Source organism: Narcine bancroftii, chromosome 2, assembly GCF_036971445.1.
Source record: "Narcine bancroftii isolate sNarBan1 chromosome 2, sNarBan1.hap1, whole genome shotgun sequence".
NCBI classification, from domain to species: Eukaryota; Metazoa; Chordata; class Chondrichthyes; order Torpediniformes; family Narcinidae; genus Narcine; species Narcine bancroftii.
The window spans coordinates 6,321,674-6,342,903 of record NC_091470.1 but is presented as its reverse complement, the minus strand read 5'-3'; the positions used below and the strand labels follow the sequence as shown (position 1 = coordinate 6,342,903).

At 47.7% G+C, this 21,230-nt stretch overlaps 1 protein-coding gene across 3 annotated transcripts in view; it reads right to left on the bottom strand.

The window, feature by feature from the left end:
• LOC138753150 (cytosolic carboxypeptidase 3-like) overlaps positions 1–21,230 on the bottom strand; it is a 52,956-nt gene that overhangs the window by 25,405 nt on the left and 6,321 nt on the right. Inside the window, exons 2-3 of one of the 3 annotated variants that reach the window (XM_069915732.1) lie at positions 16,825–17,000; positions 15,312–16,390 (exon numbers count right to left, since the gene is read on the bottom strand). In XM_069915732.1, the coding sequence (XP_069771833.1) occupies positions 16,291–16,390; positions 16,825–17,000 (276 nt within the window). In that variant the 3' untranslated portion in view covers positions 15,312–16,290. Of the gene's footprint in view, positions 1–15,264; positions 16,391–16,824; positions 17,001–21,230 lie in introns of those variants that run through there. The other 2 variants (XM_069915733.1, XM_069915731.1) reach the window with 2 other exon arrangements.

The window sequence follows — 21,230 nt, the reverse complement described above, 5'->3', positions numbered from 1 at the left end:
CAGGGCACCCAAAAGACGGTCCAAAAACGATCTCCACGACGCCCCCCCCCCCCCCTTGCTGGATCGTTGTCTATTTTAGGGGGGAAGGGGTTGAGTTAGAGCAGAATGTGTGAATGATGCCTGGGGTTCGAACCACCTCCCTTGAGTACCTCTCTCCCACTGGTGCTTTAAGCTGTCCTTGGGGACACCTCCCTGGGACCCAGGTGAGTTTAATGGGTGGAAGGTGCTCCTTTTAAGCTGTGGGGGGTGGACCGCCCCATTCAATGGCCAACCCTGCAATTTGAGGGGTATCGCACCCTGCCACAATGACGGGTCACGCACTTGCCAATTAAACATTTTAGCCTTGATCTTCCTGCAAAGCGCATTTACGCCGCGTTCTAATATCCCCTTTCCTGACCTGACCTGCTGGGATCCTCCCCTGCATTCGAACACGGCGCCAGCACGCTGCTCAGCGGCACATGCACGCATAGCGTTGGCGTCACCGGAATAATCAGACCGGTAGTTTTCAAGCCGTCGGTGGATGTGTCCTGGGTAAGTTTAACTGGGTTCCCATGACGACCTCCAAGGTAGGGCAGGGAACCAATTGACTTAGGAGCCCGCTGACCAGGTTGGACCCTTCCAAGCTGCTGCCTGAGTGGGGTGCAAACCGAGCCCGGTTAACCCCATTTTACATGGCGGCTGCTGCAGTGGCATAGCCGGAAGTGGGGGGAGGAGAGGGGTGCAGGGGGAGCTTTTTGAGCAGGCATCACTTTTGAAATATGTGGTCAGGGAGAGCTTCACCACCCCCCTCCCCCCACCCCAGCTACACCACTGGATCAGGAGCATGGGGCTGAAGTGTAGGTAGAACTTGAGGAGCCAGCCCCTTCAGGTAGGCAAAGAGGGGCTGCAACCTTTCGCACTCCACATACACGTGGAACACCGGCTCCTCCCGGCTATGCCAGGTTATTTCCAGGGTTTTTTTTACCTGGAAGCAAACTTTTCATTTTAACAATACCACATAGATACAGGCCCTTCCAGCCTCTCAATTACACTCAATTAACCTACTTACCTGCCAGGGGCTGTAGGGGCTGGAATCAGGAACAACGTGCACTCTCCACCAGAGAAATTCAGCAGGTCGAACAGCATCCGTGGGGGAGATAGAGCAGTCGACGTTTCAGGTCGGAGCCCTCGGCACTAATTGGATGGCGTCAGGCAACTCCCAAGATGCTCAGCACCTTCCAAAGCAATAGTAGCCAGATGGATGAGCTCCCCATCCTCAGGGAGTTACTCCATCTCCCACCAGGGCAGAGGGCCTGCACCATCTACAGAAGGCCCTGTGGTCACCCACCCAGGTGACCCAGTCCTCGTCGTTCATCCATTGTCGTCTCAGAAGACCTCGACACCATTAGTCACTTTAAGACTGGATGCGGTGTGTCCGAAGATGACTGGTCAAGCCAAATTGGGCACAGAATGTCCTGGCACATGTTGAGCAGACGTGCGTAAGCTCTGTAGTTGTTGCGCTGGTGGTTCAGGACTTGCGCAGCTCCCGCTTCTGATGTGCATGAGTGGGCATGCCTTGCTTCGTAAGCCTGACAGCCCGTGTGGATAAGATCACGCCAGGTAGGGCAGTTTTTATGCCAGCGTTTCCCAGGTGGGTCGTGACTACATCAGGCAACTTCAGGGAGGCCTTTAGTGTGCCTTTGTAACGTTTCTTCCACCCTCCATGCGAACTTCGACCAGCAGGGAGTTCCCCAAAAAGGAGCTGCTTGGGTACGCGCTCGTCCGGCATATGGACAACAGGACCAACCCACCGGGTCTGTGCTCTCATCAGCAGTGTGTGGGCTGATGGTCGACTCGCTCTAGAGAGAACCTCAGTGCCTGGTACGTTGTCTTGCTGTCTAATGCCAAATACTTTGCGAAGACAATGGCTGAGCCGTCTTGCGTGCTTTCGATGCACAGTCCAAGTTTTGCAGGTACACAGGAGGGTAGAGAGCACCACGGCTCTGTAGACCTTCAGTCTTGATGCTGGACTGATTCCTCGATGTTCCCATACAGTGGAACTGTTACACTAACAGCACCTCCCGAACTATCAGTGGGTGAAGAGAACACCACCACCTCCAGATTCCCCTCTGAGGCACTCGGAGGGCACCTCTTCCCCACCTCTCCAGTGCTTCAGTGTCCTCCTGCATCCAATGGACATGGGTTAATTGGTCCCTGGATGGAGATGTGACAATCTTTCTTTGGCTTGGCTTCGCGGACGAAGATTTATGGAGGGGGTAAATGTCCACGTCAGCTGCAGGCTCGTTTGTGGCTGACAAGTCCGATGCGGGACAGGCAGACACGTTTGCAGCGGCTGCAGGGGAAAATTGGTTGGTTGGGGTTGGGTGTTGGGTTTTTCCTCCTTTGCCTTTTGTCAGTGAGGTGGGCTCTGCGGTCTTCTTCAAAGGAGGTTGCTGCCCGCCAAACTGTGAGGCGCCAAGATGCACGGTTTGAGGCGTGATCAGCCCACTGGCGGTGGTCAATGTGGCAGGCACCAAGAGATTTCTTTAGGCAGTCCTTGTACCTTTTCTTTGGTGCACCTCTGTCACGGTGGCCAGTGGAGAGCTCACCATATAACACGATCTTGGGAAGGCGATGGTCCTCCATTCTGGAGACGTGACCCATCCAGCGCTGCTGGATCTTCAGCAGCGTGGACTCGATGCTGTCGACCTCTGCCATCTGCCATCTTGTCATTTAATAAATGACAATTATTAAATTGTCATTTAATAAAACAGATATTACACAAAATTGCATTTAGTCTCTTGCAAGGCAGACAAAGATTCGCCATCAGCGGATATTTGCTAGTGACACTTACGCTCAGGAAAGAGGAGTTAAAGAGTCCACCCAGAGTCATCGAGTGTCGTAGATTCGCGTCCAGTGCTCCCATGTCCAGGCTGGTCCAAACCAGGCCAACCACAGATCTGAACCTTCGACACGGTCAGGAACCCCTTCAGTGTTCTTGACGCCCTCTCGCATCCCGGTCCCTTCAGCCAGTCTCGTGCCAGTCTCCAGCAGTCCCCAGCCTGACAAGAATCCTTTGACCACAGTCGCCAACAGCCCACAGCCTGCATGGGTTCCTCGCCTCGAGTCACCGACGGCCCCGCCACCTGCGTGTCCTTCAGCTGTGGAGCCTCCTCACAGGTCCGCCGCTGTGGTCACCGTCCCGTGGGCTACCCTGCTTCTCCTTCTCAAACGGCGGGCGGTCTCCCTATTTTCTGGTGCCCTGCGCCAGCCCTCTGATTTTCCAGAGTCTGCAAACCCTGCCAAACACGGGCACTGCCATCTTGGCCCCGGTCCCCAGTCGCGGGATTTTAAAATTAACCACTGCTGGTTCCTTTAGCGGGCCATTTAAAGCCTGCGCAGAGCTGTTGGTAGTTGGACTGGGTGGTAGAACCCTGCAGGGGAGCGCTGCGTCTCGTCTCCCCATGGGTCAGCGCTGCCGTTACACCAGCCCTGTCAACGCTGCCATTTTTAAAAAATGTATTAATGTAAAAGAGCGGCCGATGGTCCACAAGGACTCGATGGGCTGAAGGGCCTTTTCCTTTGGTGGCAGGACTGGGGGACATTGGGGATATTCCAGGGACATCTGCACTTCCTCCCTCACACTGACACTATTCTGGTCATTGCTTCACTTCATACGTTCTGTCAAGATTAAATCCCACCTGCCACTGCTAAGCCCAGCTTTCCGTCTGATCATTGTCCAGAACCTTCCTTGCAGTCTACCATCCATAAATGTTTATGTTGTCAGACTCCTGCTCGACTCGCTTCACACCTACATCTGTGTGGCTCGCTACGGCAGCCCTACCATCTATAAATTCGCCGTCAACACCATGGTAATGGGTTGTATATAAAGGGGAAGGATGAGTCAACGGACAGGAAGGAGATGGAAAACTTGGCTGAACCTTGTTTTCAATGTCACCAAAACCAAGGAGCTGCTTGTGGACTAGGAAGGGAAAACCAGAGATGTACGATCCAGTGATCACTGGGGGATGAGAGGTGGAGAGGGTGAGCACATTTAAATTCTTGGGAGTCACTATCTCGGAGGGTCTTTCCTGGACCCAACACACCAATGTAGTCATGAAGAAATGTCTACGTCGTTACTTCCTCTGGAGTTTGTGGAGGTTTGGTGATCACATCGGAAACCCTGGCAAATTTCTACAGAGGTGTGGTGGAAAGTGCGCCGACCAGCTGCATCACGGTCTGCTGTGGGGACACCAATACCCCTGAGTGCAAAGCCCTGCAAAAGGTAGTGGGACACAGCCCAGGACATCACAGGCAAAACCCTCCCCACCATCGAGAACATCTACAGGGAATGCTGTCGTCAGAGAGCAGCAGCGATCATCAAAGCATCTGTTGGCCTGTGCTCCTCCCCCTGCCCTTTCTTATCTTCTCCCTAGTTTTTACTCAGATGCCTGCCTGCTGTTTGCCCGTACCTTGAAGAAGGGCTCAGGCCCGAAACGTCGATGATATATCTTCACCTCCTATGGACTCTGCTAGCTGCCAAGTTCCTCCAGCATTTCGGTGTTTTGACTGCAATCCCAGCATCTGCAGACTTTTTATAAGATCACAAGACCAAGGAACGGAACCAGGCCACTTGGCCCATTGAAACTGTTCTGTAAATCTACACTAAGCTACTCTACACTAGTTCCAATTTCCGGCCTTTTCCCCATATCCCTTGATCCCCTCACTAATGAGATAGTTGTCTATTTCTTGTTTAAATACTCCCAGTAATCTGGTTTCCACTGCTGTATGCGGCAGCGAGTTCCACAGATCCACGACCCTCTGGCTAAAGAAGTTCTTCTTAATCTCTGTTTTATATGGATAACCTCTAATTTTCAAACTATGACCCCTTGTCCTCGATTCACCCACCAAGGGAAACATCTTACCCGCATCCACCCTATCTAAACCTTTCAAAATACGAAATGCCTCTCTCATTCCCCTCTACTCCAATGAATACAGCCCAAGAGCTCCCAAACGCTCCTCGTACATTAGTCCTTGCATTCCAGGAATTCTCCTAGTTAATCTCCTCTGCACCCTCTCCAACAACATCACATCCTTTCTAAGACAGGGGGCCCAAAACTGCACACCCTCCAAATGGGGTCTCACCAGTGCCCCATAGAGTCTCATCGACACCTCTTTACTCTTCATTCTGAGGGAGTTGTTCGACCAGCAGTGTCACCTGACAATGCAAAGTCTCTTTCAGATCAGTAAACTGATCGAGGAAAGTTATTTTCCAGTACATAATGAGGTAATGCAGCTAATGGATTAACCACTCTGTCAAGAAGGCTTCTATTGTTGCATACTCTCTCATTATCCAAACTCCACCAGTTTATTGCTCAAGGGTTCTTCTTTCTTTGTGGAAGGGAAAACAAATTAATTCATAACTTAGGAAATGCTGATTGATTGTCTGGATTGTGAATGGTGGTACTTTGTTGTGATGTGGTGTTGAAGGAAACAGATTTGAAACTCAACACATGGATCACTAGCTCTTTGTAGACCAATGGTTCTCAACCTTTTTCTTTCCACTCACATACCACTTTTAAGTAATCTCTATGCCATTAATGCTCTGTGATTAGTAAGGGCCGGCCTTTACATGGGGCCAGTGATTGTCAGGGAATAGGTGGAGGCAGTGCCCCAGGTACGGTGGGTCACTCCCTGCAGTAGGCCGCCAGGAACGCAGGCAGGCGCAGGCTATGTCACCACTTTGGAGTTTGTGTCATGCCTCGTAGACGGATTCTTAGAGCACCTATACTAGAGCCTGCCAGGGAGAAGAGAATTCTGGATTTAGTGCTGTGTAATGAACCAGATTTGATAAGGGAACTCGAGGTAAAGGAGTCATTAGGAGGTAGTGAACCATAATATGATGTTTTATTCTACAGTTTGAGAGGGAGAAGGGAAAATCAGAAGTGTCCATATTACAGTTGAACAAGGGGGACGATGGAGCCATGAGGGAGAAGCTGGCCAAAGGTGGCTGGAACGAGACTCGAGCAGGGATGATAGTGAAACAATGGCAGGTGTTTCTGGGAATAGTATAGATGGTGCAGGATCAGCTAATCCCAAAGAGGAAGAAAGATTCTAAGGGAAGTCGGGGGCGACCATGGCTGACGAGGGAAGGAAGGACAGGGTAAAAATAAAAGTATAACCAAGCGGGAAGGCAGAGAATTGGGAAACGTTTAAAGAGCAACAGAAATTTAACTAAACAGACAACACGAGGAGAGAAGATGAAGGATGTAGGGAAAGATGGCCAAGAATATAAAGCTTCTTTAGGGATGTGAAGAGGAAAAAATTTGTTAAGATCAAAGCTGGGCCCTTGAAGACAGAAACGGGTGAAATTATTCTGGGGAACAAGGAAATGGCAGATGAGTTGAACAGGTACTTTGGATCTGTCTTCTCTAGGGAAGATAACAAACAATCTTGCAGATGTAATAGTGGACAGAGGAACGAGGGTAATGGAGGAATTGAAGGAAATTCATATTAGGCAGAAAATGGTGTTGGGTAGACTGATGGGACTGGAGGCTGATCAATCCCCAGGGCCTGATGGTCTGTATCCCAAGGTACTTAAAGAGGTGGTTCTGGAAATCGTGGATGCGTTGGTAATCATTTTCCAATGTTCTCTAGATTCAGGATCAGTTCCTGTGGATTGGAGGGGAGCTAATGTTGTCCCATTTTTTTAGAAAAAGAGGGAGAGAGAAAATAGGGAATTATCGATGGGGAAGATGGGGGAGTCAATTCTAAAAGATGACATAGCGGCCCATTTGGAGAGCAGTAACAAGATTGGTCCGAGTCAGCATGGATTTACCAAGGGGAAATCAGGCTTGACCAATCTTCTGGAATTTTTTTGAGGATCACAAGATCACAAGAAAAAGGAACAGAAGTAGGCCATTCGGCCAAACAAGTCTGCTCCACAAATCCACCCTGTGTTAAACCGTTCTCACATCCAGTTCCAATTTCCAGCCTTTTCCCCATATCCCTTTGTATCCCGACTAATTAGATTCCTGTCAATCTCCTCCTTAAATTCCCCCAATCATTGGGCCTCCACAGCTGGATGTGGCAACAAATTCCACAAATCCACGATCCTCTGGCTAAAGACATTTCCCATCATCTCTGTTTTAAATGGGTACCTTCTAATTTTAAGACTGTGCCCTCTCGTCCTGGATTCACCCACCAAGAAAAACATCTTATTCACATCTACTCTGTCCAATCCTTTCAGCATTTGATATGTTTCTGAGATCCCCTCTCATTCTTCTATACTCCAATGAACACAGTCCATGAGCCCCTAAACGTTCCTCATGTGTTGGTCCCTACATTCTAGGCATCATCCTGGTAAATCTTCTCTGGACTCTCTCCAACATCATGACATCCCTTCTAAGGGGCCCCAAACTGCACACAGTTCTCCAAATGAGGTCTCACCAGGGCCCCATCGAGCCTCATCAACACCTCTTTACTCTTATACATTATTCACCTTGAAACGAAGGACCACATAGCATTCGCCTTCTTTACTGCCGATCCAACCTGGTGGGTAACCTTTTCGTTATCCTGCACGAGGACCCCCAGGTCCCTTTGCAATTCTGAATTTTGAATTTTCTCCCCATCCAAATAATAATCTGCCATTTTATTTCCTCATCCAAAATGTCCCTCCGTACATTTCTCAACATAGAGTTTCATCTGCCATTTCTTTGCCCTCTTATCTACCTTCAGTCCATTCAGCTTGCTAAGTACCATCTCTCTAGTAATCCTGACTGTACTTAATTCTATTCCCAGAGACCTCTGACTATCAGGAATACGGCTATTGTCTTCCTCAGTGACGAATGAAGCAAAATCCTCATTCTGTTCCTCTGCCTTCTCTCTGCTCCCCATTATAATTTCTCCAGCATAATTTTCCATCGCTTCTAGATCTGCCCGTCTCTCTCTTTTACTCTTCATATGTTTAAAAAAAAAACCTCTGTATCTTTTGTACGCTATTTGCCAACTTCCTTCCATAATTCATCTTTTCTTTCCTAATGATTTTCTTTGTCTCTTTCTGCAAGTTTTTAAAAGTTTCCCAGTCCTCGATAGAAAATTGGCTGAAAGCAAAGGGTTGAAATTAAGGGATCCCATTCAGGATCCTGTTGTTGGCTGCCTGTAACTAGTGGTATTCCGCAGGGGTCGGTCTTAGGGCCGCTGTTGTTTACAATTTATATTAATGATTTGGATTGTGGAATAAATGGTTTTGTGGCCAGATTTGCAGATGACACTAAGATAGGGTAGGAAGTTTTGAAGAAACCGTAAAATTGCAAAAGGATATAGACAGATTGGGAGATGGGGCAAAAATGTGGCAGATGAAGTACAATGTTGAGAAGTGTGTGGTTCTACATTTTGTCAGTGGAAATAGACAGGCAGAGAAACTATCTGGACAGGGAGAAAATTCAATCCTTGGAGGAGCAAATTTGACCTGGGCATCTTTGTGCAGAGTTATCTAAAAGTTAATGCCCAGGTGGGATTGGTCGTGAAGACGGCGATTGCTATGTTGGCATTCATTTCAAGAGGTATAGTGTATGAGTAGAGAGGTGTTAATGAGGCTCTATGAGGCACTGGTGAGACTTCATTTGGAGTACTGTGTGCAGTTTTGGGCCCCCAATCTTAGAAAGGATGTGATGTTGTTGGAGAGAGTGCAGAGATTTACTAGGGTAATTCCCGGAATGCAATGGCTAACGTACGAGGAGCGTTTGGCAGCTCTTGGGTTGTATTCGTTAGAGTATAGGAGAGTGAGGGGGGAATCTCATAGAGACATTTCAAATATTGAAAGGTTTTGACAGAGTGAACGCAAGTAAGATGTTTCCTTTGGTGGGTGAATCAAGGACAAGGGGTCTTAATCTTAAAATTAGAAGTTGTCCAATTAGAACAGAGAGGAGGAAGAACTTCTTTAGCCAGAGGGTCGTGGATCTGTGGAACTCAGTGCCGCACAAAGCAGTGGAGACCAGATCACTGGGAGTATTTAAACATGACATGGATAATTACCTCATTAGTCAGGGTATCAAGGGATATGCAGAAAAGGCTGGAAGTTGGGACTAGGTGTGAGCATCATTCAGCTTAGTGTAGAGTAACTCAATGGGCCTAATGGCCTGCTTCTGTTCCTTTAACTTATGTTCTTGTGATCTCTGTTTTCCCACTCATTTTTGCTTCCTTGTCTGCCCTCCCTTTTGCTTTTATTTTAGCCATAACCTCTCTTGTTGGCCACATTTGTGCCATTTTACCATTCAGAATTTCCCTTTTTCTTGGGGTATATCTATCCTGCATTTTCCTTATTTCTTGGGATTAAAAGTAACATTAGCAAATTTGCAGATGACACAAAGCTGGGAGGTCATGTGAAATTTGAGGAGGGTGTCATGAGAACACAGGGTGACTTGGACAGGTTGGGTGAGTGGGCAGATACAGTTTAATGTGGATTAATATGAGGTTATCCACTTTGTGGCAAGAACAGGAAGGCAGATTACTATTTGAATGGTGTCAAGTTAAGAACAACGTGATCTAGGTGTCCTTGTTCATCAGTCACTGAAAGGAAGTATACAGGCACAGCAGGCAGGGAAGAAACCTAATGGTATGTTGGCCTTCACAACAAGAGGACATGAGTATAAGAGCAGAGTGGTCCTTCTGCAGTTGTACAGGGCCCTGGTGAGACCACACCTGGAGTATTGTGTGCAGTTTTGGTCTCCATGTTTGAGGGAGGACATTCTTGCTATTGATGGAGTGCAGCTTAGGTTCACGTGGTTAATTCCCGGGATGGCAGGACTGTCATATGTTGAAAGATTGGAGTGACTGGGCTTCTATACACTGGAATTTAGAAGGATGAGAGGGGATTTGATTGAACATGCAAGATTATGAAGGGATTGGAAACGCTAGAGGCAGGAAACATTCCTGATGTTGGGGGAGACCAGAACCAGAGGCCACAGTTTAAGAATAAGGGGTTGGCCATGTAGAATGGAGTTGAGGAAAAGCTTTTACACCCAGAGAGTTGTGGATCAGTGGAACATTCTGCCTCAGAAGGCAGTGGAGGCCAATTCTCTAGATGCTTTCAAGAAAGAATTAGATAGAGCTCTTAAAGATACTGGAGTCAAGGGATGTGGGGAGAAGGCAGGAACGGGGTACTAATTGTAGATGATCAGCCATGATCACAGGGTATGGCAGAGCTGGCTCAAAGAGCCGAATGGCCTACCCTTGCATCTACTGTCTATTGTCCATTGACAAACCAGAAGGCTAAGTATAGGGTTAATGGTCAGTTACTTAAGAGTGTGGATGAACAGAGGGATCTTGGGGTCCAAATCCATACATCCCTCAAGGTCGCCGCACAGGTTGATAGGATCATTAAGAAAGCCTATAGGATGCTGGACTTCATTAGTCGGGGGATTGAGTTCAGGAGATGAGAGGTCATGTTGCAACTCTACAAATCTCTGGTGAGACTGCACTTAGAGTAGTATGTTCAGTTCTGGTCACCTCATTGTAGGAAGGATGTGGAAGCTGCGGAGAGGGTGTAGAGGAGATTTACCAGGATGTTGCCTGGAGTGGAAAAATAAGTCTTATGAGGCAAGGTTAGCCGAGCTGGGACTTTTCTCTTTGGAGCGTAGAAGGATGAGAGGAGACTTAATAGAGGTCTAAAAGATTATGAGAGGCGTAGATAGGGTGGACAGCCAGTGCCTGTTTCCCAAGGCAAGATCAGCAAACACCAGAGGACATCTGTACAAAATGAAGGCAGGGAAGTTTAGGGGAGATGTTGGGGTAAGGATTTTCACACAGAGTTGTGGGTGTCTGTAATGCCTTGCCAGAGATGGTGGTGGAGGGTAGAACATTAAGGATATTTAAGAGACTCTGAGACAGGCACATGGATGGAAGAAATAGAGCGTTATGGGGTAGGGAGAGTTTAGTACTTTTTTTAAGGAATATATGGGTTGGCACAATATTGAAGGCCGAAGGGCCTGTACTGTGATGTTGTGTTCTATGTTCTATATTCTAAGTTGGTTTGAATTGAAATGAGAGGGTTGTGGGGAATAACACTGGGATTCTATGACATTCAAGAATGGCCAAAACAGGCACTAGGGTCACCAAGGTGTGGGAGCTGCAGACCAAGTACTGGTAAATGGGATGGATGGAGGTGGAGAATTGATGGCTAGCATCCAGAGGACAGGCATGTTCCTGTTCTGAACAACTCCGTGACTCCATAAATGTTCGTTCAAACTGTCCAGTTATATTGGAAGTTCATTCATGAAGCACAATAATTGGCATGTGGAATCATCTGGGGGAAATCCAGCAGGATAACTGATTCCTGGGAGACGTCTCCACACATAGACGGACACTGCTTGTTTCTGAATCCAACCGTTCATTAAGCAGGAGTTGCTCGCATCCTCCACAGCTCAACAGTTACCTGCTCCCATCCTTGGGAGTGAGGAGGCTCGGAGGTTTCCAGCAAGGAGCTGTTTCTGTCAACTTGCACATTGCAAATAAAATCCAGAGCTCGGATTTCACTGGACCGTACATGCAGCCGTAGCAGGAGGAGGCAGCAACAAATGAAGTGGCGGGTCTCACGGACGCTCATTGCCTCTGGACAAGTTCTCTCTTGCTTCGTGATAGGGGCCCTGGCCTAGTGACACCTCGTTTGTTAAACAGAGGAAACATTTTGTATATGACAATAAAGAAACATCGAACCTTATAGGCAGGATGCAGAGTTGGGCAGAAAAGTGGCAGATGGGAGTTCAATCCGGATAAATGTGAGGTGATGCACTTTGGAAGGTCAAACCTGAAGGCCGAGGACAGGGTTCATGGTTGGATACTTAACAGTGTGGAAGAACAGAGGGACCTTGGGATCCAACTCCATAGATCTCTCAAGGTCGCCGTGCAGGTGGATAGGACAGTTAAGAAGGCCTATGGGATGCTGGGCTTCATTAGTCAGGGGTTGAGTTCAGGAGTTGTGAGGTGATATTGCAGCTTTACAAATCTCTGGTGAGACCACACTTGGAGTATTCTGTTCAGTTCAGGTCACCTCATTTCAGGAAGGATGGGGAAGCTGTGGAGAGGGAGCAGAGGAGATTGACTAGGATGTTGCCTGGATAGGAAAATGTCTTATGAGGCAAGGTTCGCAGAGCTGGGACTTTTCCCTTTGGAGCATAGAAGGATGAGAGGAGACTTAATGGGGGTCTGTAAGATGATGAGGCATAGATAGGGTGGACGGCTAGCACCTGTTTCCCAGGCAGGAGTAGAAAAAACCAAGAGGACACCTGCACAAGATGAAGGGAGGAAAGTTTAAGGGTAGGTTTATTTCACAGAGGGCGGTGGGAGCCTGGAATGCATTGCCAAGGATGAAGGTGGAGGTTGGAACATTTAAGAGACTCTTAGACAGGCACATGGATGGAAGAAAAATAGAGGGTGACCAGGTATGGAGAGTTTAGTTTTATTTTGGTAGGTATATATGGTGAGCCCAACCTCGTGGGCTGAAAGGCCTGTATTGTGCTGTCATGTTCTATGTTCTGACTGAAATACCTCGCAGACATCCCAACCAAGAAAGGGCATGTCTGGGGAAGAAGAGGGGGTGCACATGGTCTCACTGGAAGTGTGGTCAGTTCACGGATGAATATTGAGCAAACCCTGGTCGAGAATTCCTTATACATCCTCAGTCCACACTCTGAACGCATTCCAACACTCTCTCCATCACGACAGAGTAAAGAGACATTCTCTCACACCTCTCAACACTTTGCTTGTCAATCTGCAGGGATCCATCTACCACATCCAATGCACTCGTTGTGGCCTCCTCTATGTTAAGGAGACGAGTCGCAGACTGGAGACCATTTCATTGAGCACCTTCGCTCTGTCCATTGCAATAAAGGAGACCTCCCAGTGGCCGTGCGTTTCCATTCCACACCCCATTGCTATCTGTCCATGGCTTGAAGCACTGCCAAACTGAGGCTACCCGCAAATTGTTTGAGTCTCTGTACTCTCTGGTTTCCATGAACCCACCTTCGCCTGGCCTCTCTTTCTCCTCCCTCCCTCTCTCTCCTTTCCTCCAGTTCCCCACCCCCTAACCTTCCTTCTCCAATCAGAGCCCTCTGCCCTCTACCCCCAGCACATCTTACCTTCTTTCTCCTCTACCATCCCATCATCTCCCAGCAATGAATTCCAAGCACCTACTACTCCGTGCATATGAAAAACCTACCTCTGATGTCACCTCTAGATATTCTTCCCCTCACCTTAGACAGATGCCCTCTGGTATTTGTTATTTTCGCCCCAGGAATGGGCTGCTGGCGGGTTGCTCTATGGTTGCATGACACGCTGAGCTAAAGTACGGGTTGACTTGGCTGGATAGCTGGCAAGACTAAGTGTTTTGCTGCATCTCAGTGCACGGAACAAGAAACAATTCAACTGAACACTTTCTGGGTCAGCCTCGTCTCCCTGCAAAGGCCCTTGTTCCAGCCCCTACACCGATCCTTGGCTCAAATAAATGTGTGACCATACACCAAAAGTTGTGAATGGAGGAGAGAGGGTCAGCACGAATGAGGGAAAGAGGTGGGTGTGGAGAAAAGAATCTTCAAGGAAAGCCATACAATCTCGCAGGCAAACAAAATAAATCATTGTCTGAGAATCTGAACTCAGCTTCACCCTTCAACAGCAACAAAACACTGTACTTTGTTCCTATTACACAATAAACCAGTCTCATCATCACGTTTAACCCCTTGTGGGCACTGACTTGTACGTTGATCATAAAACATTACAGCACAGTTCAGGTCCTTCAGGCCTCAATGTTGTGCTGTCCTATATATACCGAGCAAAACAAAAATTAAACCCTCCCGACCTCATAACTCTCTATTTTTTTCATCCCTGTGCCTGTCTAAGAGTCTATTGTTCCAGCCTCCACCACCATCCCTGGCAAGGCTTTCCAGGGCCCCCGCAACACTCTGTGTAAAAAACTTACCCCTGACGTCTCCCCTAAACTTCCCTCCCCTTCACTTTGTACACATGTCCTCTGGTGTTTTCTACTCCTGCCCCGGGAAACAGGCGCTGGCCGTCCACCCTATCTACGCCTCTCAGAATCTTGTAAACCTCTACTAAGTCTCCTCTCATCCTTCTTCTCTCCAAAGAGAAAAGTCCCAGCTCTGCGAACCTTGCCTCATAAGACATATTTTACAATCCAGGCAACATCCTGGTCAATCTCCTCTGCTCCCTCTCCACAGCTTCCCCATCACCAGAGATTTGTAGAGCTGCAATATCACCTCACAACTCCTGAACTCAATCCCCTTATTAATGAAGCCCAGCGTCCCATAGCCTTCTTATCTATCCCATCAACCTTGAGAGATGTAGCTGTATGATTTGGACCCAACTCTGTTCTTTCACACTTTTAGGTATCCTGGTAAAAACCCTGTCCTCAGCCTTCAAGTTTGACCTTTCAAAATGCATCACCTCACACTTATCCGGATTGAACTCCACTTCCCCTCCTAACTCTGCATCCTGACTATATCCTGTTATAACCTACAACAACCTTCTACACTCTCCACAGCTCCTCCGACCTTCAAATCATCTGCAAACTCTCTGACCCTTCCCTTTTCATTTTTGTCTAGGATAGTAAATCTCGGCAAATTACAGCCATGGGGCTGAACTGCGAGAGAAAGCCATCCAGTGGGTCAGGGAAGAGCGAGGTCGGCCTCACGTTGAACCTCAAAGTTTCATCACTGCCAGGTTTGGGAATTCGAGAGGCCATGTTTCCAGCCCTGATCCTGATTCATCCAGAATGTAGGTCATTCAGCCCTTTGAGTCTGTTCTATGCTAATATGATCATTCAAACTTTAGCTTTCTCCCCCACTACACCGCAGCCATTTGGGGAATTCGAGTGCCCAGGAATGCAGAAGACTGCAAACCATAACAAACACAGCCAGGTCCATCACAGGCAGTGACCTCCCATCCACTGCAGACATCCATGTGAGGCATTGCCTTAAGAGGGCAGCCAACACCATGAAGGACCCCCCATCACCCTAGTCACAGCTTCTTCTCCCTTTGGGCAGATGGTACAGAAACCTGAAGACTCACACCTCTAGGCTCAAGAACAGTTTCCTTCCAACAGCCATCAGGCTCTTGAACCTCCCCATGGACTGCTCCAACACCACAAAATGATTGACTGCACTCCTGCAATTCAATTTTTTCTTGCACTAGGATATTTGTCTATCTTTGATATTTGTTGTCTCTTTTTAATTCAATTATATACACTATGGAGGCCATATTTTTATAAAATACCTGTTCAGCTGCAGCAAGTAAGAATTCCAGTCCACATAGGCATTGAACAATGTGTATGATGGTCATTGACAAGTTTATAGTCACATTATATCTGTCACAGTGACAGGGGTTCTTTCACAAGCAGTCTAGCAAGTCAACTCTACAAAGTAGAAGAGAGAGGAGCATAAGTCACAGTATATCATGTTACAGGGAAAAGATCCTTCAGCCCCAGGCAAGGGCAGCGGGAGAGCACTGTGGTGGGGTTCGTTCAGGAGCCTGATGGCTGCAGAGAAGAAACCGTCTTTAAGCCTTTAACCCGAAGGGAGAATATCCGGTGAGTGGTGGGTCTTTCAGCGTGTTTCCAGGACAACAGGAGATTTTGTTGGGATCCATGGAGGGGAGGGGAGGGGAGGTTTGTGAGATGTTCTGAGCTGCGTTCACCTTCCGCAGCTTTCTTAGATTTTGAGCAGAGCAGCTCCCGTTCCACGCTGCGATGCACCCCACAAGTCTGCTCTTGATAGAGCCCCCGTAGAAGTTGTTGAGGGATGGGGGACGGGCCGAACCTCCTTAGTCTTTTCAGTTCAAATTCCAGTTCAAATTTATTGTCCAAGGACATACATGGCATCACATACAACCCTGAGATTCCTTTTCCTGTGGGCCAGGAAGGATTTCTACTTATCAGTAGTGTAAACTTTTTACAAGGAAAAGATACACACACACATATATTTTATATATATATATATATATATATATATACGAGCAAAATAAGAGTGCTTAATTGAGTCCCTGATTGAGTTTGTGGTTGAGGAGTCTGATGGTGGAGGGGGAGCAGCTGTTCCTGAACCTGGTGGTGCGAGTCTTGTGGCAGCGAGACCCCTTCCCTGATGGCAGCAGCGAGAACAGAGCGTGTGGTGGACGGTGTGGGTCCTTGATGATCACTGCTGCTCTCCGATGGCAGAGTAGAAAGTGGAGGCACTGGTGCTTTCTTGACCATCACGGTAATGTGCTTGTCCCGGGCCAGGTCACTGAAGATGCTGAAGAAGTGGGCTACGCTTGGACTTCAGTGCAATTGCTGGGGATAGGGGCGCTCTCGATGGGGCATCTGCAGTTGTTAAGGGGCATGGGGAACATGCCGAACTTCTGTAGCCTTTTAAAAATGAAGAGAGAGCAAGGGATGTAACAAAATTATTACAATACATTATTCAGTAACTATTGTAGAGCATAGAACATTACCCCACAGACCAGGCCCTCAGCCCATTATGTTGTGCCAACCTATGTAAAGCTACTGCACATCTTTAATCCTTCCTGAATCACATCCACAACTCTCTATTTTTATTACATCCATGTGCCTATCCAAGAATCTTTTAAATGTCCCGATTGCCATGGGATGGCACGGTTAGCGTGGAGGTGACCACGACGCTGTTACAGCGCCAGTGACTGGATTCAAATCTGGCACTGTCTGTAAAGTGTTTGTACGTTCTCCCCCTGCCTGTGTCAGTTTCTTCCGGGTGTTCCGGTTTCCTCCCACTTTCCAAAGCATATGGGGTTAGTGTAGCGATTCGCGCAATGCTGTTACAGCACCAGCTATCAGAACCGGGTTCGAATCCCGCGCTGTCTATAAGTAGTTTGTACGTTCTCCTCGTGTCTGCGCGGGTTTTCCCTGAGGGCTCCGGTTTCCTCCCGCCATTTGAAACGTGCCAAGGGTTGTAGGTCAATTGGGTGTAATTGGACGGCTTGGACTTGTGGGCTGAAAGGGCCTGTAATAAATGTAAATAAACAGCCAGAATCAACTTCTGCCATACTATAAATGTCCCTATTGTTCCAGCCTCCATCACCACCCCCGACAATGAATTCCAGGCACCCACCACTCTCTGTGTAAAAAGAAACGCCCTACACGTTGCTGTTTGAGGGGTCTTGCTGAGAGAAAAATGCATTTCCCACACTGAAACATTCACCAGTCCACAGAAACAATTTCCTGAATGAGAGACTTCAGGAGTGCCAAGCATTAAAAAAAATAAAATCTTAAATTATCTCTCAAATGAATTACCCCCCTCCCCCCCGCCACCCCTGGAATGGAGGATTTGCATCTCGCCAATATGTCCTGAGCTCTGGATTTGATTCCAGCTGGAATTCATCCCCAAGTAGCTGTCATTCCTTGTACAACCTCTTCACCAAAATCCATCTCAAAAATCATTCCCAGATCCACATTATTCTTATATAAACACAATCAAACACTCGATTAGATTTCAGCTTGTGACACCCTCCAGGGTATCTGTTATTCTTTACATAACTCCCCCAAACATTTGGATGACATTCCAACATCTGTATCTCTCCTGGGTAACTGTTACTCAATGTATAAAAGCCCCTGATCCCGTGGAGTAGATTCCAGTCTGTAACACACTTGTGAATATCTATTGCACAATACCAGATACCCACAGAAACCCTCAATTAAATTCCAGTCGATAAATTAATCCCAAGTATACAAAATTATGAGGGCTATGGATAGTGTAAATGCAAGCAGGCTGTTTCCACTGAGGTTGGGTCAGACGAGAACTATAGGACGTGGGTTAAGGGTGATGTACAGCACGGTAACAGGTCCTTTTGGCCCACAAGCCCATGCCACCCAATTAACCTACAACCTCCCCCCCCCATTTTGGAGGGTGGGATGAAACCAGAGCCCCCGGAGGAAACCCACGCAGACATAGGGAGAATGTACAAACTCCTGACAGAGAAGGTGTTCCAACGTTATTCTGCTAACTGCTACATTAATCATACTTTGACAGTAAAGGGCTCTGAGCAATTTCTTCTGATGGTGAGTCTTTGTCTGCCCAGTTTTGTGTAATATTACATCTATTTTATTCCATGACAATAAAAGAATCTCGACTGTAAAGTTGATGAATTGGTGCTAAAAATGCCCATATCTTTGAGGAGGTGCATTTAGCCTGAATGAGTAGTTTCCTCCTGGAAACTCTCCTGAGTTTCTCCAGAAGAGTGTTCATCTCCAGTTGCTTCAGGTCCTTGATAATGAAGTCGGCTGCCAAGATCAGTTGGCCACGTCGCCGGAGGAGTGGGTGATGGAATTTAGATTTCAGGTTCAGATCTCAGATTTATTGTCAGAGAACATACGCAACACCACATACAACCTTGAGATTTTTTTTTCCTGTGGGCAAGACAGAATTACCATTTATTGGTCGTGCAAGAAAAACTGTACTCAACGTACACATGTAAACAAATAAAGAAATATAAACTGATTGTGCAATACAGAGAACAAAATCAAAAAGTGCACAAGTACGAGTCCTTAAATGAGCCCCTGATTGAGTTTGTTGTTGAGGAGTCTGATGGTGGAGAGCGAGCAGCTGTTCCTGAACCTGGGGGTGAGAGCCTTGTGGCACCGAAACCTCTATCCTAATGCTAGCAGCAAAAACGAAGCATGTGCTGGGTGGTGTGGATCCTTGATGGTTCCTTCTGCTCTTTGACGGTAGCGTTCCCTGTAGATGTTCTCAATGGTGGGGAGGGTTTTGCCTGTGATGTCCTGGGCTGTGTCCACTATTTTTGCAGGGCTGGGGTATTGGTCTCCCCGTACCAGACCGTGATGCAGCCAGTCATCACACTTTCCAGCACACCTCTGTAGAAATTTGCTAGGTGTTGTACCAAACCTACACAAACCCCTGAGGAAGTAGAGGCTCTGACGTGCTTTCTTCACGATGCCAATATAGAGGCATTGCATTTTGGGAGGTCTAGCAGGGGTAGGACCCACCTAATATATGGTAGGGATCTGGGGAGTGTTGTAGAGCATAGGGATCAAGGTATACAAGTGCATGGTACATTGAAAGTGGAGTTGTAGAGAGATAGGGGCCCAAAAAGGCTTTTGACATTTTGCTCTTCATCAGTCAGAGTCCTAGGTATAGAAGTTGGGAGGTCATGATGCGTCATGCAAGACATTGGTGAGGCCCCATGTGGCCCTTTGACCCCCCCCCAACTCTACGCTGACCACCAATTCCCCATTCACACTCATCCCTCTTTTGTTCTCCCCACATCCCCATCAACATCCCCCAGTCCCGCGCACCAGCGGCCACTCACTCCGGCAGATTAACCCACCGAACAACCCACCCCCTTTGCCTCTCAACCCCCGGCACGTGGCCAGGAGTGGGGCAAGCCTCTCGGCCGGGGATAGCACACAAACTCCGCACGGAGAGCGGCGGGGGTCAGGATCAAACCTGTCTCCCCGGCACGGTGAGCTAGTGACTCTACCCACTGCACCATTGGGCTACACTGAGAATTAACCGAAACTAAGCCAGTCAGTGTACAAGGGCAATGTCCATCAACTGGAGATGAAGCGTGTATTGGGAGGTGGGGGGTTGGTGGGGAATGAACCAGGGACACCAAATTCTGGCAGCAGTTGACACTGATATCTCAAAAGACAAGTGACCAGTTTCAACCTTTCAATGTTTTCCGGAAAATCCTGGTTGTGGCTAATTAGATACATTAATAATAAGAAAGCAGATGTTTGATTTAATGACATATCCATTTAAACCTTGCCAAATTAGTTTAAACCCTACTGAACTGCACGAGCAAACCTTTCCACAAGGAGGTTGGATCCGATCCAGTTCAACTGCTTTCCCTCAATGCCGTTCACACTCGAGCAAGTCTGGTTAGCGCTGAGGAAGTTGTCTCGTTGGAAAATCACTGCAATTTTGGCGTGAATCACAGTCCTGGATTGGGGAGTTCATACATAAAACAGCCGACACTCAGCATTGAGTGGCCAGCTTGAATCTCTTGAAGGAGTTGCAGATGGTTTGTTTTTATCAGGCCTGTAGACGCTGGCGTTTCTCAATGACATCGCACAGCCCTTCAGCCCACTAACTCCATGCCTACCAGGAATTGAGTTACTGGGAAGGTTAAGCAGGTTAGGTTCTCGATTACCCAGGTCATCAAAGATTATGCAGAGAAGGCCGGGCAGTGGGGCCAGGTGGGGAAATGGATCCACTCATGATTGAATGGCGAGGCAGACTCGATGGGCTGAATGGCCTATTCCTGCCCCGTTGTCTTATGGTCTTTATCTAGACTCCTGGTGCACAGACTCACGAGCTGGATTGTAGCATGAGGAAATTGCAGTGACCTTTCCACATAGAACATCTAGACTGAAGATTGTGTGCCGTCCGCTAACTATCTATGGGTGAGATTTTTAACTTGCATGACAATATTTGTAGAACATTCCCTGTTAACAAAGTGGACAGGTCGGAACATCCTGTTCCGTCCTCTCTTTCACCCTCCCACCTGTATTCACCTGTTAGGCTGTGTACTTCTCCCCTGCCTTTCCCTGCCCTCCTCCATCCCCACCCCCACCCCCACCTTTTTCATTCCAGTGTGTCTACCTGTGTTTCCACATTTCCCGACAAAGGCCTCAGGCCTGAAACGTTGACTGCCCTTTACTTCCCACGCACGCTGAGTTTCCCCGTATTGCACTCAACCCCGGCATCTCCGGACACCCTCGAGCTGTTCCATTTCCTTCGCTCCCAATATAGAAGTTCCGTAGGCCTTCAAGCTTTTAATCCCAAACTTGGCTTGCGAGTGCGTGCACAGCTTCCATTGGAGGTCTGATGATGTAAAGGTAAAGACCAAGGATACCACCCTTCTGGAGGGAAGGCAGTGTGAACCCCTCCCCATCCTGGAATTAATCACTCAGTTTATTTATTCATGAGCTGTCGGTAACTATTTGAGAATTCAACCAGAGATCACCTCCCTCGTCCATCCATGCGGTAAAACTACTGCATTGTCAAAGCAGAATCAGAATGCATTGGCATGAGCTTGTCAAAAAATTCGTCGTTCTGCAGCAGTCTTAAAGATGCAACTATTACCTTTGTAATTTAAGGGATTTTAATTCGTCCAAAAAGAAGAGAAAGTGAGGCCGTGTCTGTGGTTCGTTGTCCGTTCAGAAATCTGATGGCAGAGGGGCTGTTTCTGTGCCATTAATCGTTCATCAACCA